Here is a 19,274-nt window from a genome sequence, read left to right as displayed (position 1 = left end):
CTGCTGGTTCACACTATACGGTGTCACTAACTGCTGGTTCACACTATTGGTTGTCACTAACTGCTGGTTCACACTATAGGGTGTCACTAACTGCTGGTTCACACTATTGGTTGTCACTAACTGCTGGTTCACACTATTGGGTGTCACTAACTGCTGGTTCACACTATACGGTGTCACTAACTGCTGGTTCACACTATACGGTGTCACTAACTGCTGGTTCACACTATACGGTGTCACTAACTGCTGGTTCACACTATACGGTGTCACTAACTGCTGGTTCACACTATAGGGTGTCACTAACTGCTGGTTCACACTATAGGGTGTCACTAACTGCTGGTTCACACTATACGGTGTCACTAACTGCTGGTTCACACTATAGGGTGTCACTAACTGCTGGTTCACACTATTGGTTGTCACTAACTGCTGGTTCACACTATTGGGTGTCACTAACTGCTGGTTCACACTATACGGTGTCACTAACTGCTGGTTCACACTATACGGTGTCACTAACTGCTGGTTCACACTATAGGGTGTCACTAACTGCTGGTTCACACTATTGGTTGTCACTAACTGCTGGTTCACACTATTGGTTGTCACTAACTGCTGGTTCACACTATACGGTGTCACTAACTGCTGGTTCTCACTATACGGTGTCACTAACTGCTGGTTCACACTATTGGTTGTCACTAACTGCTGGTTCACACTATACGGTGTCACTAACTGCTGGTTCACACTATTGGTTGTCACTAACTGCTGGTTCACACTATACGGTGTCACTAACTGCTGGTTCACACTATTGGTTGTCACTAACTGCTGGTTCACACTATTGGTTGTCACTAACTGCTGGTTCACACTATTGGTTGTCACTAACTGCTGGTTCACACTATACGGTGTCACTAACTGCTGGTTCACACTATACGGTGTCACTAACTGCTGGTTCACACTATACGGTGTCACTAACTGCTGGTTCACACTATACGGTGTCACTAACTGCTGGTTCACACTATACGGTGTCACTAACTGCTGGTTCACACTATACGGTGTCACTAACTGCTGGTTCACACTATACGGTGTCACTAACTGCTGGTTCACACTATTGGTTGTCACTAACTGCTGGTTCACACTATACGGTGTCACTAACTGCTGGTTCACACTATACGGTGTCACTAACTGCTGGTTCACACTATTGGTTGTCACTAACTGCTGGTTCACACTATACGGTGTCACTAACTGCTGGTTCACACTATACGGTGTCACTAACTGCTGGTTCACACTATTGGTTGTCACTAACTGCTGGTTCACACTATTGGGTGTCACTAACTGCTGGTTCACAACACAGTACGGCACTAACTGCTGGTTCACAACACAGTACGGCACTAACTGCTGGTTCACAACACAGTACGGCACTAACTGCTGGTTCACAACACAGTACGGCACTAACTGCTGGTTCACAACACAGTACGGCACTAACTGCTGGTTCACAACACAGTACGGCACTAACTGCTGGTTCACAACACAGTACGGCACTAACTGCTGGTTCACAACACAGTACGGCACTAACTGCTGGTTCACAACACAGTACGGCACTAACTGCTGGTTCACAACACAGTACGGCACTAACTGCTGGTTCACAACACAGTACGGCACTAACTGCTGGTTCACAACACAGTACGGCACTAACTGCTGGTTCACAACACAGTACGGCACTAACTGCTGGTTCACAACACAGTACGGCACTAACTGCTGGTTCACAACACAGTACGGCACTAACTGCTGGTTCACAACACAGTACGGCACTAACTGCTGGTTCACAACACAGTACGGCACTAACTGCTGGTTCACAACACAGTACGGCACTAACTGCTGGTTCACAACACAGTACGGCACTAACTGCTGGTTCACAACACAGTACGGCACTAACTGCTGGTTCACAACACAGTACGGCACTAACTGCTGGTTCACAACACAGTACGGCACTAACTGCTGGTTCACAACACAGTACGGCACTAACTGCTGGTTCACAACACAGTACGGCACTAACTGCTGGTTCACAACACAGTACGGCACTAACTGCTGGTTCACAACACAGTACGGCACTAACTGCTGGTTCACAACACAGTACGGCACTAACTGCTGGTTCACAACACAGTACGGCACTAACTGCTGGTTCACAACACAGTACGGCACTAACTGCTGGTTCACAACACAGTACGGCACTAACTGCTGGTTCACAACACAGTACGGCACTAACTGCTGGTTCACAACACAGTACGGCTGTACCCGCCAAACACACACCGAAACTACGACGTTGGTGCAACGTTCGAACAAGTTTTAAGCCCTCCTAACCAGTTATAACAACCAATATAGCAAGTTGTAACAACGTTCTAATACGTCATAAGCACGTTAAGCCAAGATGTAACAACTTTATTACAAGTTGTAACAAGCGGAAAATAGAGACAGTTTCGGTTTGTGTTTCCAGGGTAATTGCTGGTTCACACTATAGGGTGTCACTAACTGCTGGTTCAGACTATTAGTTGTCACTAACTGCTGGTTCACACTATACGGTGTCACTAACTGCTGGTTCACACTATAGGGTGTCACTAACTGCTGGTTCACACTATACGGTGTCACTAACTGCTGGTTCACACTATACGGTGTCACTAACTGCTGGTTCACACTATACGGTGTCACTAACTGCTGGTTCACACTATTGGTTGTCACTAACTGCTGGTTCACACTATACGGTGTCACTAACTGCTGGTTCACACTATACGGTGTCACTAACTGCTGGTTCACACTATTGGTTGTCACTAACTGCTGGTTCAGACTATTGGTTGTCACTAACTGCTGGTTCACACTATACGGTGTCACTAACTGCTGGTTCACACTATTGGTTGTCACTAACTGCTGGTTCACACTATACGGTGTCACTAACTGCTGGTTCACACTATTGGTTGTCACTAACTGCTGGTTCAGACTATTGGTTGTCACTAATTGCTGGTTCACACTATACGGTGTCACTAACTGCTGGTTCACACTATACGGTGTCACTAACTGCTGGTTCAGACTATTGGTTGTCACTAACTGCTGGTTCACACTATACGGTGTCACTAACTGCTGGTTCACACTATTGGTTGTCACTAACTGCTGGTTCACACTATTGGTTGTCACTAACTGCTGGTTCACACTATACGGTGTCACTAACTGCTGGTTCAGACTATTGGTTGTCACTAACTGCTGGTTCACACTATTGGTTGTCACTAACTGCTGGTTCACACTATACGGTGTCACTAACTGCTGGTTCACACTATTGGTTGTCACTAACTGCTGGTTCACACTATTGGTTGTCACTAACTGCTGGTTCACACTATTGGTTGTCACTAACTGCTGGTTCAGACTATTGGTTGTCACTAACTGCTGGTTCACACTATACGGTGTCACTAACTGCTGGTTCTCACTATAATGTGGCACTTATTGCTGGTTGAAACTATACTGTGACACTCACTGCTGGTTCATAATATAGGGTGCTGTGGAATGCTGGTTCACACTGTGCAACCTACCACATCCTGATGGGGACACATGACAAATAAATAGAAAGATAGAACGAAATGAAATAACAGAAATTCCACTTTTCTCATTCAGGAAAGAGATGCAACAAGGAAATTGGAGCATTTCTGCAGGCTAGGTCAATTTCAGAGAGGAAGAATCAACCAGTGCATGTTTTTTTCATGAACATCAACCCAGTTCAGCATATACCGGCAGAGAAGCTACATTTAGAAATGAAGAATACTATTATACAGTGTTAATTAGAGAGGACATGTCCATGGATGGAAGGTAGGCAGCAAAGAGAATCAGAGAGGAAAAGCAAAAAAGAGAGTAGTACACCGGTAAATTGTTGGGCAGTTCAGCTTAACATTAAAACATACAGTACTACAGAGCTATATAGAAGGGCTGCACAGCCTAACGAGGCACCTACACAAGTGAATCGGCAAGAATAACCTTTTCCTCCTCCCTCTATCAGATATGGAAATGCAGCCAAATGGACAAATACTCCTCAGGGGAAAATAAAAGCAGCCCAATTGTCATGAATAATTTAAAAGTAATGTACACAAATTCAGATAGAATTGCTAATTAAGGAATATAATTACCGGAAAGATTGACAGAAGTACAGTTGCACTTGATCGTAATAATGGATATGAAACCAGACATAATAGAAAATGCAATCTTCCCCCCGAGGGTATCAAGTAATCAGAAGAAATAGTTTACACAGATAGGGAGTTGCTTACTCTGTTGTTAGAGCTTTGAAGAGCTAAAAACACAAAGGAAGCTAACCAGCAAGAGTATATACTAGGAGTAGCAACAGTGGGAAGCGTGAAAATAGTGGTAGCAGTGGTTTATAATCCCCACCAAACAAAAGAAGGCCCTTTGAAGAATACAATTCATGCAATGCAAATTGCCTAAAAGTGATGGCAAAAGCAGCCACAGTAGCAACGGAAACGAGAGCTAAAATTCTAATACTGGAGGACTTCACCCCACAGGAAAATAGACTGGATAAATGAGGATCCCCGTGTGGGTGATGAGACGCGAAGAGGAAAACTGGTAGACATAAGAGGAGACGATCTAAAAGCATCACTAGACATAGTGTTTTCACAAAATGAAGCAGATGTTGAAAAAATATAGTATGAGATGCCTCGAGGAGCTTGCGACCAGCTTAAGCTTAAAGCATTTTCATGCTTTAATACATAGTGGAACTGAAGGAATTGGTTACACAAAGAAACCCGTTGATGAATAAGAGAGATTATAGACGCGGGACTACAACAGGATGAGGGACTTTCTGTGGAAAATTTAATTGGAAAGAGAAATGGAAATGAAGACAGCAAACGAGATGATGAAATTCATTGTTGTGAATTGTGTCAATGCAACGGAACAGTTGATACCACTCATAAAAGAGGTGGATTGAAAAAAAATAGTAAACCTATGGTTCAATAGGCGATGCATGGAAGCTAAAGAAAGAACAAAAAATCCTGGAAAAAATACAGAGAAATGAGAACAGAGAAAAATAGAGACACTAAAATGAACTAGGAATAAATACAGCTGAATTAGGAGCGAAGCCCTACAGGCAATTTGAAAATGACGTTTCTGCAAAAGCTAAGTATTAGAACCACCTTGGAGACCAAGGTTGCAAGATGAAAGGCCAGAAGATATACTGGATGGTATTATGGTCATGGTGGAAGAGGTGAAAAAATCCAGGGGGAACTAGACGGTACAAAATCATTGGGTCAGACCTAATCTCACCATGGCTGCTGAGGGAGGCTACAAAAGCACTCTGCCACACATTGTCTAAAATTTGGAATAAAACATTTGAGACAGGAAGTGTCCGTGTTGTCTGGAAAAATCAAATGTATTCACATTATTTAAAAAATTAGATGGCAGGAGGCATTAAACAACAGGCTAGTATCATTGACACGATTCCATATAGAGTGCTGGAAAAAATAATCAGGTTGTGAATTATGGAGCATCTTGAGAGGATCGACTTTGTAACAAAAAGACAGCATGGATTTAGAAATGGAAAATCGTGCCTGACCTAGCACGACCTACCCGAGCGGCCGAGCGATTATATTACGTAGCTGTCACCCATGCACCCCCCCCCTTTCAATGGCACCGAAAGTCTCCAATAAAAAGCCAAATTCTAATATGATTGGTTCCAGACAAGTTGCAGGAACTGCCAGAACAAAGACCAAGGTTGCAACAGTTGAAGGCAACAACAAACTTCCCTAGGGGATCCAGCTTCAGAGTTTACCTCAAAGTAGGTGAAAGAAGGCACAAGGACTCCAAACCCGGAGCCCGCCGTGGTCATGGTCGGAGAAGAACCACCCAATCAAGGGCAAGAAAGACCCCAGCCTCCTGAAGGAGAGCTTGGGCCTCACGAGCCCCAGGAGGTGAATGTCCGAGCCCCGCACCTACGGGTTCCAGACACTGATCGTCACAGCCCTCTTTCACCCGATGCCACCTTCCTTCATGACCCAGCAGAAGGAAGAGTAATAATTATTAATTATATTATTATTATAATAATAATTGTTTTAATTATTACTCTACCTTCACCTATTTCAGACCCAGCATTATTACTCTACCTTCTCCATCGCAGACCCAGCATTATTACTCTACCTTCTCCATCGCAGACCCAGCATTATTACTCTACCTTCTCCATCGCAGATCCAGCATTATTACTCTACCTTCTCCATCGCAGACCCAGCATTATTACTCTACCATCTCCATCGCAGACCCAGCATTATTACTCTACCTTCTCCATCGCAGACCCAGCATTATTACTCTACCTTCTCCATCGCAGACCCAGCAGAATGGGTCTGCGATGGTGCTGGACCAAAATCATTGGGTCAGACCTAATCTCACTATGACTGCTGAGGGAGGCTACAGAAGCACTCTGCCACACTCGGTATTGGCGTTTGTGTTTCCATTGGAGACATTTGGCAAAGTGGAAAGTGGGGACCTGCTGCATGCTTCTCCCTCACAACCCGTCTCAACCTACCCTCCGGCTTTGCAGCCTGGATAGGCCACACCAGACCGATAACCAGAGCACATATATAACCCTCAGTTATATCACTTGATGATATAACTGAGGGTTACTACTGGGTGATACTACTGTTTTAATTATTGGGTGAAAACACTGGTTGTTATTATCGAATAAAACTGGGTGATTCTAATGGGTCAAACTACTGATTGATACTACTGGCAGTTACTTCTGTGTGATACTACTGGCAGTTACTTCTGTGTGATACTACTGGCAGTTACTTCTGTGTGATACTACTGGCAGTTACTTCTGTGTGATACTACTGGCAGTTACTTCTGTGTGATACTACTGGGTGATACTACTGGGTGATACTACTGGGTGATACTACTGGGTGACACTACTGGGTAATACTACTGGGTGATACTACTGGGTGATACTACTGGGTGATACTACTGGCAGTTACTTCTGTGTGATACTACTGGCAGTTACTTCTGTGTGATACTACTGGCAGTTACTTCTGTGTGATACTACTGGGTGATACTACTGGGATGATACTACTGGCTGTTACTACTGGGTGTTACTACTGGGAGATACTACTGGGTGATACTACTGGGTGATACTACTGGGTGATACTACTGGGTGATACTACTGGGTGACACTACTGGGTGATACTACTGGGTGATACTACTGGGTGATACTACAGGGTGATACTACTGGCTGTTACTACTGAGTGACACTACTGGGTGATACTACTGGGTGATACTACTGGCTGTTACTACTGAGTGACACTACTGGGTGATACTACTGGGTGATACTACTGAGTGACACTACTGGGTGATACTACTGGGTGATACTACTGGGTGATACTACTGGGTGATACTACTGGGTGATACTACTGGCTGTTACTACTGAGTAACACTACTGAGTGACACTACTGGGTGATACTACTGGGTGATACTACTGGCTGTTACTACTGAGTGACACTACTGAGTGACACTACTGGGTGATACTTATAGGTGACACTACCGGGTGATACTACTGGGTGATACTACTGGGTGACACTACTGGGTGATATACGTGATACTACTGGGTGATACTACTGGGTGATACTACTGGGTGATACTTATAGGTGACACTACTGGGTGATACTACTGGGTGACACTACTGGGTGATACTACTGGGTGACACTACTGGGTGATACTACTGGGTGACACTACTGGGTGTTACTACTGGGTGATACTACTGGGTGACACTACTGGGTGACACTACTGGGTGATACTACTGGGTGACACTACAGGGTGATACTACTGGGTGATACTACTGGGTGACACTACTGGGTGACACTACTGGGGGACACTACTGGGTGATACTACTGGGTGACACTACTGGGTGAAATTATTGGGTGACACTACTGGGTGATACTACTGGGTGACAATACTGGGTGAAATTATTGGGTGACACTACTGGGTGATACTACTGGGTGATACTACTAGGTGATACTACTGGGTGATACTACTGGGTGACACTACTGGGTGATACTACTGGGTGATACTACTGGGTGATACTACTGGGTGATACTACTGAGTGATACTACTGGGTGATATTTATAGGTGACACTACTGGGTGATACTACTGGGTGACACTACTGGGTGATACTACTGGGTGACACTACTGGGTGATACTACTGGGTGATACTACTGGGTGATACTACTGGGTGATACTACTGGGTGACACTAATGGGTGATACTACTGGGTGATACTACTGGGTGATACTACTGGGTGACACTACTGGGTGATACTTATAGGTGATACTACTGGGAGATACTTCTGGGTGATACTACTGGGTGATACTACTGGGTGATACTACTGGATGACACTACTGGGTGATACTACTGGGTGATACTACTGGGTGATACTACTGGGTGTTACTACTGGGTGATACTACTGGGTGACACTACTGGGTGATACTACTGGGTGATACTACTGGGTGATACTACTGGGTGATACTACTGGGTGATACTACTGTGTGATACTACTGGGTGATACTACTGGGTGATACTACTGGGTGACACTACTGGGTGATACTACTGGGTGACACTACTGGGTGATACTACTGGGTGATACTACTGGGTGATACTACTGGGTGATACTACAGGGTGACGCTACTGGGTGATACTTATAGGTGATACTACTGGGTGATACTACTGGGTGTTACTACTGGGTAATATTACTGGGTGACACTACTGGGTGATACTACTGGGTGACACTACTGGGTGATACTACTGGGTGATACTACTGGGTGACACTACTGGGTGATACTACTGGGTGATACTACTGGGTGACACTACTGGGTGATACTACTGGGTGATACTACTGGGTGATACTACTGGGTGATACTACTGAGTGATACTACTGGTTGATATTTATAGGTGACACTACTGGGTGATACGACTGGGTGACACTACTGGGTGATACTGCTGGGTGATACTACTGGGTGATACTACTGGGTGATACTACTGGGTGATACTACTAAGTGACACTACTGGGTGATACTACTGGGTGATACTACTGGGTGATACTACTGGGTGATACTACTGGGTGATACTACTGGGTGACACTACTTGGTGATACTTATAGGTGATACTACTGGGTGATACTTCTGGGTGATACTACTGGGTGATACTACTGGGTGATACTACTGGATGACACTACTGGGTGATACTACTGGGTGATACTACTAGGTGTTACTACTGGGTGATACTACTGGGTGACACTACTGGGTGATACTACTGGGTGATACTACTGGGTGATACTACTGGGTGATACTACTGTGTGATACTACTGGGTGATACTACTGGGTGACACTACTGGGTGATACTACTGGGTGACACTACTGGGTGATACTACTGGGTGATACTACTGGGTGATACTACTGGGTGATACTACAGGGTGACGCTACTGGGAGATACTTATAGGTGATACTACTGGGTGATACTACTGGGTGTTACTACTGGGTAATACTACTGGGAGACACTACTGGGTGATACTACTGGGTGACACTACTGGGTGATACTACTGGGTGATACTACTGGGTGACACTACTGGGTGATACTACTGGGTGATACTACTGGGTGACACTACTGGGTGATACTTATAGGTGATACTACTGGGTGATACTACTGGGTGACACTACTGGGTGACACTACTGGGTGACACTACTGGGTGATACTACTGGGTGACACTACTGGGTGATACTACTGGGTGATACTACTGGGTGACACTACTGGGTGATACTTATAGGTGATACTACTGGGTGACACTACTGGGTGTTACAACTGGGTGTTACAACTGGGTGTTACTACTGGGTGTTACTACTGGGTGATACTACTGGGTGATACTTATAGGTGATAATACTGGGTGACACTACTGGGTGTTACAACTGGGTGTTACTACTGGGTGTTACAACTGGGTGACACTACTGGGTGTTACTACTGGGTGACACTACTGGGTGATACTACTGGGTGATACTACTGGGTGACACTACTGGGTGATACTACTGGGTGACACTACTGGGTGACACTACTGGGTGATACTACTGGGTGACACTACTGGGTGATACTTCTGGGTGATACTACTGTGTGATACTACTGGGTGTTACTACTGGGTGATACTACTGGGTGATACTACTGGGTGATACTACTGTGTGATACTACTGTGTGATACTACTGGGTGTTACTACTGGGTGATACTACTGGGTGATACTACTGGGTGATACTACTGGGTGATACTTATAGGTGATACTACTGGGTGACACTACTGGGTGTTACAACTGGGGATACAACTGGGTGTTACTACTGGGTGTTACTACTGGGTGATACTACTGGGTGATCCTACTGGGTGATACTACTGGGTGTTACTACTGGGTGATACTACTGGGTGATACTACCGGGTGATACTACTGGGTGATACTACTGGGTGTTACTACTGGGTGTTACAACAGGGTGTTACTACTGGGTGTTACTACTGGGTGATACTACTGGGTGATACTACTGGGTGATACTACTGGGTGATACTACCGGGTGATACTACTGGGTGATACTACTGGGTGTTACTACTGGGTGTTACAACTGGGTGTTACTACTGGGTGTTACAACTGGGTGTTACTACTGGGTGTTACTACTGGGTGATACTACTGGGTGATACTACTGGGTGATACTACTGGGTGAAATTATTGGGTGACACTACTGGGTGATACTACTGGGTGATACTACTGGGTGATACTACTGGGTGATACTACTGGGTGACACTACTGGTTGATACTACTGGGTGATACTACTGGGTGATACTACTGGGTGAAATTATTGGGTGACACTATTGGGTGATACTACTGGGTGACACTACTGGGTGAAATTATTGGGTGACACTACTGGGTGATACTACTGGGTGATACTACTGGGTGATACTACTGGGTGACACTACTGGGTGATACTACTGGGTGATACTACTGGGTGATACTACTGGGTGATACTACTGAGTGATACTACTGGGTGATATTTATAGGTGACACTACTGGGTGATACTACTGGGTGACACTACTGGGTGATACTACTGGGTGACACTACTGGGTGATACTACTGGGTGATACTACTGGGTGATACTACTGGGTGATACTACTGGGTGATACTACTGGGTGATACTACTGGGTGATACTACTGGGTGACACTACTGGGTGATACTTATAGGTGATACTACTGGGTGATACTTCTGGGTGATACTACTGGGTGATACTACTGGGTGATACTACTGGATGACACTACTGGGTGATACTACTGGGTGATACTACTGGGTGATACTACTGGGTGTTACTACTGGGTGATACTACTGGGTGACACTACTGGGTGATACTACTGGGTGATACTACTGGGTGATACTACTGGGTGATACTACTGGGTGATACTACTGTGTGATACTACTGGGTGATACTACTGGGTGATACTACTGGGTGACACTACTGGGTGATACTACTGGGTGACACTACTGGGTGATACTACTGGGTGATACTACTGGGTGATACTACTGGGTGATACTACAGGGTGACGCTACTGGGTGATACTTATAGGTGATACTACTGGGTGATACTACTGGGTGTTACTACTGGGTAATATTACTGGGTGACACTACTGGGTGATTCTACTGGGTGACACTACTGGGTGATACAACTGGGTGATACTACTGGGTGACACTACTGGGTGATACTACTGGGTGATACTACTGGGTGACACTACTGGGTGATACTACTGGGTGATACTACTGGGTGATACTACTGGGTGATACTACTGAGTGATACTACTGGTTGATATTTATAGGTGACACTACTGGGTGATACGACTGGGTGACACTACTGGGTGATAATACTGGGTGATACTACTGGGTGATACTACTGGGTGATACTACTGGGTGACACTACTGGGTGATACTACTGGGTGATACTACTGGGTGATACTACTGGGTGACACTACTTGGTGATACTTATAGGTGATACTACTGGGTGATACTTCTGGGTGATACTACTGGGTGATACTACTGGGTGATACTACTGGATGACACTACTGGGTGATACTACTGGGTGATACTACTGGGTGATACTACTGGGTGTTACTACTGGGTTATACTACTGGGTGACACTACTGGGTGATACTACTGGGTGATACTACTGGGTGATACTACTGGGTGATACTACTGGGTGATACTACTGTGTGATACTACTGGGTGATACTACTGGGTGATACTACTGGGTGACACTATTGGGTGATACTACTGGGTGACACTACTGGGTGATACTACTGGGTGATACTACTGGGTGATACTACTGGGTGATACTACAGGGTGACGCTACTGGGAGATACTTATAGGTGATACTACTGGGTGATACTACTGGGTGTTACTACTGGATAATACTACTAAGTGACACTACTGGGTGATACTACTGGGTGACACTACTGGGTGATACTACTGGGTGATACTACTGGGTGACACTACTGGGTGATACTACTGGGTGATACTACTGGGTGACACTACTGGGTGATACTTATAGGTGATACTACTGGGTGATACTACTGGGTGACACTACTGGGTGACACTACTGGGTGACACTACTGGGTGATACTACTGGGTGACACTACTGGGTGATACTACTGGGTGATACTACTGGGTGACACTACTGGGTGATACTTATAGGTGATACTACTGGGGGACACTACTGGGTGTTACAACTGGGTGTTACAACTGGGTGTTACTACTGGGTGTTACTACTGGGTGATACTACTGGGTGATACTTATAGGTGATACTACTGGGTGACACTACTGGGTGTTACAACTGGGTGTTACTACTGGGTGTTACAACTGGGTGACACTACTGGGTGTTACTACTGGGTGATACTACTAGGTGATACTACTGGGTGATACTACTGGGTGACACTACTGGGTGATACTACTGGGTGACACTACTGGGTGACACTACTGGGTGATACTACTGGGTGACACTACTGGGTGATACTACTGGGTGATACTACTGTGTGATACTACTGGGTGTTACTACTGGGTGATACTACTGGGTGATACTACTGGGTGATACTACTGGGTGATACTACTGTGTGATACTACTGTGTGATACTACTGGGTGTTACTACTGGGTGATACTACTGGGTGATACTACTGGGTGATACTACTGGGTGATACTTATAGGTGATACTACTGGGTGACACTACTGGGTGTTACAACTGGGTATACAACTGGGTGTTACTACTGGGTGTTACTACTGGGTGATACTACTGGGTGATCCTACTGGGTGATACTACTGGGTGTTACTACTGGGTGATACTACTGGGTGATACTACCGGGTGATACTACTGGGTGATACTACTGGGTGTTACTACTGGGTGTTACAACTGGGTGTTACTACTGGGTGTTACTACTGGGTGATACTACTGGGTGATACTACTGGGTGATACTACTGGGTGATACTACCGGGTGATACTACTGGGTGATACTACTGGGTGTTACTACTGGGTGTTACAACTGGGTGTTACTACTGGGTGTTACAACTGGGTGTTACTACTGGGTGTTACTACTGGGTGATACTACTGGGTGATACTACTGGGTGATACTACTGGGTGATATTACTGGGTATTACTACTGGGTGTTACTACTGGGTGTTACTACTGGGTGATACTACTGGGTGATACTACTGGGGTGATACTACTGGGGTGATACTACTGGGTGATATTACTGGGTGTTACTACTGGGTGTTACTACTGGGTGATACTACTGGGGTGATACTACTGGGTGATACTACTGGGTGACACTACTGGGTGATACCACTGGGTGTTACAACTGGGTTTTACTACTGGGTGTTACTACTGGGTGTTACTACTGGGTGTTACTACTGGGTGTTACTACTGGGTGTTACTACTGGGTGTTACTACTGGGTGATACTACTGGGGGATACTACTGGGTGATACTACTGGGGTGATACTACTGGGTGATATTACTGGGTGACACAACTGGGTGATACTAATGGGTGATACTACCGGGTGATACTACTGGGTGATACTACTGGGTGTTACTACCGGGTGATACTACTGGGTGATACTACTGGGTGTTACTACCGGGTGATACTACTGGGTGATACTACTGGGTGATACTACTGGGAGATACTTATGGGTGATTCTACTGGGTGTTACTACTGGGTGATACTACTGGGAGATACTTATGGGTGATTCTACTGGGTGTTACTACTGGGTGATACTACTGGGTGATACTACTGGGTGATACTACTGGGTGACACAACTGGGTGATACTAATGGGTGATACTACCGGGTGATACTACTGGGTGATACTACTGGGTGTTACTACCGGGTGATACTACTGGGTGATACTACTGGGTGTTACTACCGGGTGATACTACTGGGTGATACTACTGGGTGTTACTACCGGGTGATACTACTGGGTGATACTACTGGGTGATTCTACTGGGTGATACTACTGGGTGTTACTACCGGGTGATACTACTGGGTGATACTACTGGGTGATACTACTGGGTGATACTACTAGGTGATACTACTGTGTTACTACTGGGTGATATTACTGGGTGTTACTACTGGGTGATATTACTGGGTGTTACTACTGGGTGATACTACTGGGTGATACTACTGGGTGATACTACTGGGTGACACAACTGGGTGATACTAATGGGTGATACCAATGTGTGATACTAATGTAGGATACTAATGTGTGATTTATCTCTGTGATACTACTAGTATTATCTCCCAGTTGTATCCCACAGTAAAAACTCCCAGTAGTATCTCCTATTACTATCACCCAGTAGTATCACACAGTGATAATTGGTGATAATCATTAGGTTACACCCATTACTGGATGACTTTCATTAATGAGTGTCATATTACTGTGAGATACATATTACTGTGTGACACACATTACTGTGAGACAAGCAATACTGTGAGACACAATACTGTGTGAGACACATTAATGCGAGACACACAATACTGTGGGATACACATTACTGTGAGACTTAACTGTGGGATACACATTACTGTGAGACTTAACTGTGGGATACACATTACTGTGAGACTTAACTGTGGGATACACATTACTGTGAGACTTAACTGTGGGATACACATTACTGTGAGACTTAACTTTGGGATACACATTACTGTGAGACTTAACTGTGGGATACACATTACTGTGAGACATTGTTTTGAGACTCATTACTGTGATACTTTACTCTAAGACTTACTGGGATATTTTTTCTGTGAGACATTACTGTGTGACAAACTTTACTGTGAAACATTTTTGTGTGACAAATTTTACTGTGAGACACACATTACTGTGAGACAATAATGTGAGACACACATTACTGTGAGACAATAATGTGAGACACATTACTGTGAGACAATAATGTGAGACACACATTACTGTGAGACAATAATGTGAGACACACATTACTGTGAGACACACATTTATTGTGAGACATTACTGTGAGACACACATTACTGTGAGACACACATTTCTGTGAGTCACACATTACTGTGAGACACAAATTACTGTGAGACACACATTACTGTGAGACACACAATACTGTGAAACATAAGTGTGAGCCATTACTGTGAGTCACACATTACTGTGCGACACAAATTACTGTGAGACACACATTACTGTGAGACACACAATACTGTGAAACATAAGTGTGAACCATTACTGTGAGACACACATTACTGTGAGACACACATTACTGTGAGACACACAATACTGCGAGACATACGTGTAAGGCATTACTGTGAGACACACATTACTGTGAGACACATTACTGTGAGACATAAGTGTGAGACATTACTGTGAGAAACACATTACTGTGAGGCACACATTACTGTGAGACACACATTACGGTGAGACACACATTACTGTGACACACACATTACTGTGAGACACACATTACTTTGAGACACACATTACTGTGACTCACATTATTGTGAGATATTACTGTGAGAAACACATTACTGTGAGACACACATTACTGTGAGACATTACTGTGAGACACACATTACTGTGACACATTACTGTGAGACACACATTACTGGGAGACACACATTACTGTGGGACATTACTGTGAGACATTACTGTGAGACACACATTACTGTGAGACACACATTACTGTGAGACACACAATACTGTGAGACACACAATACTGTGAGACACACAATACTGTGAGACACACAATACTGTGAGACACACAATACTGTGAGACACACATTACTGTGAGACACACAATACTGTGAGACACACAATACTGTGTGAGAGTCATTACTGTGGGTGATTACTAGTGTTGGGGGATGTGTAGTGTACCTGGGAGGTGTTGGGCATGACCCCGGGGTGAGCGTCCAGCAGGGCCTCTGTGGTGGCTAATTCCTCCGTCTGGAACCTCACCACAGTCACCGACTCACCGCCTGAAAATGTCCATCTTAGTGCGTGTGCCTATCATAACACTGAACATTATGCATGACACAGAACAAGATTAAATTTGGTCACACACACACACACACACACACACACACACACACACACACACACACACACACACACACACACACACACACACACACACACACACACACACACACACACACACACACACACACACACACACACACACACACATTATATTCCACATATGTCAGACCAATCCTGGAGTATACGGCACCAGCATGGAGTCCATATCTAGTCAAGCATAAGACTAAAATGGAAAAGGTTCAAAGGTTTGCCACCAGACTAGTACCCGAGCTGAGAGGTATGAGCTACTAGGAGAGACTACGGGAATTAAACCTCACTTCGTTGGAAGACAGAAGAGTTAGGGGGGACATGATCACCACATTCAAGATCCTCAAGGAATTGACAGGGTTGATAAAGACAGGCTGTTTAACACAAGGGGCACACGCACTAGGGGACACAAGTGGAAACTGAGCGGCCAAATGAACCACAGAGATATTAGAAAGAACTTTTTTAGTGTCAGAGTGGTTGACAAATGGAATGCATAAGGAAGTGATGTGGTGAAGGCTGACTCCATACACAGTTTCAAGTGTAGATATGATAGAGCCCAATAGGCTCAGGAACCTGTACACCTGTTGATTGACAGTTGAGAGGCGGGACCAAAAAGCCAGAGCTCAACCCCCGCAAGCACAACTAGGTGAGTACAACTAGGTAAGTACACACACACATTGACAGTTGATTGACAGTTGAGAGGCGGGACCAAAGAGCCAAAGCTTAACTCCCGCAAGCACAATTAGATCAGTACACACACACACACACACACACATGAGGGGACATGATCACCACATTCAAGATTCTCAAGGGAATCGACAGGGTTGATAAAGATAGGCTATTTAACACAAGGGGCACACGCACTAGGGGACACAGGTGGAAACTGAGTGCCCAAATGAGCCACAGAGATATTAGAAAGAACTTTTTTAGTGTCAGAGTGGTTGACAAATGGAATGCATTAGGAAGCAATGTGGTGGAGGCTGACTCCATACACAGTTTCAAGTGTAGATATGACAGAGCCCAATAGGCTCAGGAACCTGTACACCTGTTGATTGACGGTTGAGAGGCGGGACCAAAGAGCCAGAGCTCAACCCCCGCAAGCACAACTAGGTGAGTACAACTAGGTGAGTACACACACACACACACACACACACACACATATACACTCTCTTCCCGCCCTCCTGGTTGATACCTGGTTGATACCTGGTTGATGGGGTTCTGGGAGTTCTTCTACTCCCCAAGCCCGGCCCGAGGCCAGGCTCGACTTGTGAGAGTTTGGTCCACCAGGCTGTTGCTTGGAGCGGCCCGCAGGCCCACATACCCACCACAGCCCGGTTGGCCCGGCACTCCTTGGAGGAATAAATCTAGTTTCCTCTTGAAGATGTCCACGGTTGTTCCGGCAATATTTCTTATGCTTGCTGGGAGGACGTTGAACAACCGCGGACCTCTGATGTTTATACAGTGTTCTCTGATTGTGCCTATGGCACCTCTGCTCTTCACTGGTTCCATTCTGCATTTTCTTCCATGTCGTTCACTCCAGTACGTTGTTATTTTACTGTGTAGATTTGGTACTTGGCCCTCCAGTATCTTCCAGGTGTATATTATTTGATATCTCTCTCGTCTTCTTTCTAGTGAGTACATTTGGAGGGCTTTGAGACGATCCCAATAATTTAGGTGCTTTATTGCGTCTATGCGTGCCGTATATGTTCTCTGTATTCCCTCTATTTCAGCAATCTCTCCTGCTCTGAAGGGGGAAGTGAGTACTGAGCAGTACTCAAGACGGGACAACACAAGTGACTTGAAGAGTACAACCATTGTTATGGGATCCCTGGATTTGAAAGTTCTCGTAATCCATCCTATCATTTTTCTGGCTGTCGCAATATTTGCTTGGTTATTCTCCTTAAACGTTAGGTCGTCAGACATTATTATTCCCAAATCCTTTACATGCTGTTTTCCTACTATGGGTACATTTGATTGTGTTTTGTACTCTGTATTATGTTTAAGGTCCTCATTTTTACCGTACCTGAGTACCTGGAATTTATCACTGTTAAACATCATGTTATTTTCTGATGCCCAGTCGAAAACTTTATTAATATCAGCTTGAAGTTTTTCAATGTCCTCAGCCGAGGTAATTTTCATACTGATTTTTATGTCATCTGCAAAGGATGATACGAAGCTGTGACTTGTATTTTTGTCTATATCTGATATGAGAATAAGGAAAAGCAGCGGTGCAAGGACTGTACCCTCAGGTACAGAGCTTTTCAGAGCACTTGGACTAGATTTTATATGGTTGACAGTTACTCGCTGAGTCCTGTTTGACAGAAAACTGAGTATCCAGCGTCCTACTTTACCGGTTATTCCCATTGACTTCATTTTGTGTGCTATCACGCCATGGTCACATTTATCGAAATCCTTTGCGAAGTCCGTGTATATCACATCAGCATTCTGTTTCTCTTCTAATGCCTCAGTGACTTTGTCGTAGTGCTCAAGTAGCTGTGAGAGGCCCGATCTTCCCGCTCGAAATCCATGTTGGCCTGGGTTGTGAAGGTCATTGGTCTCCATGAAATTGGTGACCTGACTCCTAATCACTCTCTCAAATATTTTTATGATGTGCGATGTTAGTGCAACTGGT

General features: G+C 44.8%; 1 protein-coding gene across 1 annotated transcript in view; it reads right to left on the bottom strand.

Annotated features, from left to right (window-relative positions):
• The window catches only part of LOC138367732 (uncharacterized), a 205,320-nt gene extending 188,023 nt beyond the window's left edge, over nucleotides 1–17,297 (bottom strand). Inside the window, exon 1 of the mRNA XM_069329679.1 lies at nucleotides 16,451–17,297. Coding sequence (XP_069185780.1) covers nucleotides 16,451–16,468 — 18 coding nt within the window. The 5' untranslated portion in view covers nucleotides 16,469–17,297. The remainder of the gene's footprint in view (nucleotides 1–16,450) is intronic.
• Between the last annotated feature and the right edge of the window lie 1,977 nt (nucleotides 17,298–19,274).

The sequence above is a fragment of the Procambarus clarkii genome, chromosome 23, assembly GCF_040958095.1.
Source record: "Procambarus clarkii isolate CNS0578487 chromosome 23, FALCON_Pclarkii_2.0, whole genome shotgun sequence".
NCBI classification, from domain to species: Eukaryota; Metazoa; Arthropoda; class Malacostraca; order Decapoda; family Cambaridae; genus Procambarus; species Procambarus clarkii.
The sequence above is the reverse complement of the archived record's forward strand: the minus strand, read 5'-3'. Positions and strand labels throughout refer to the sequence as shown.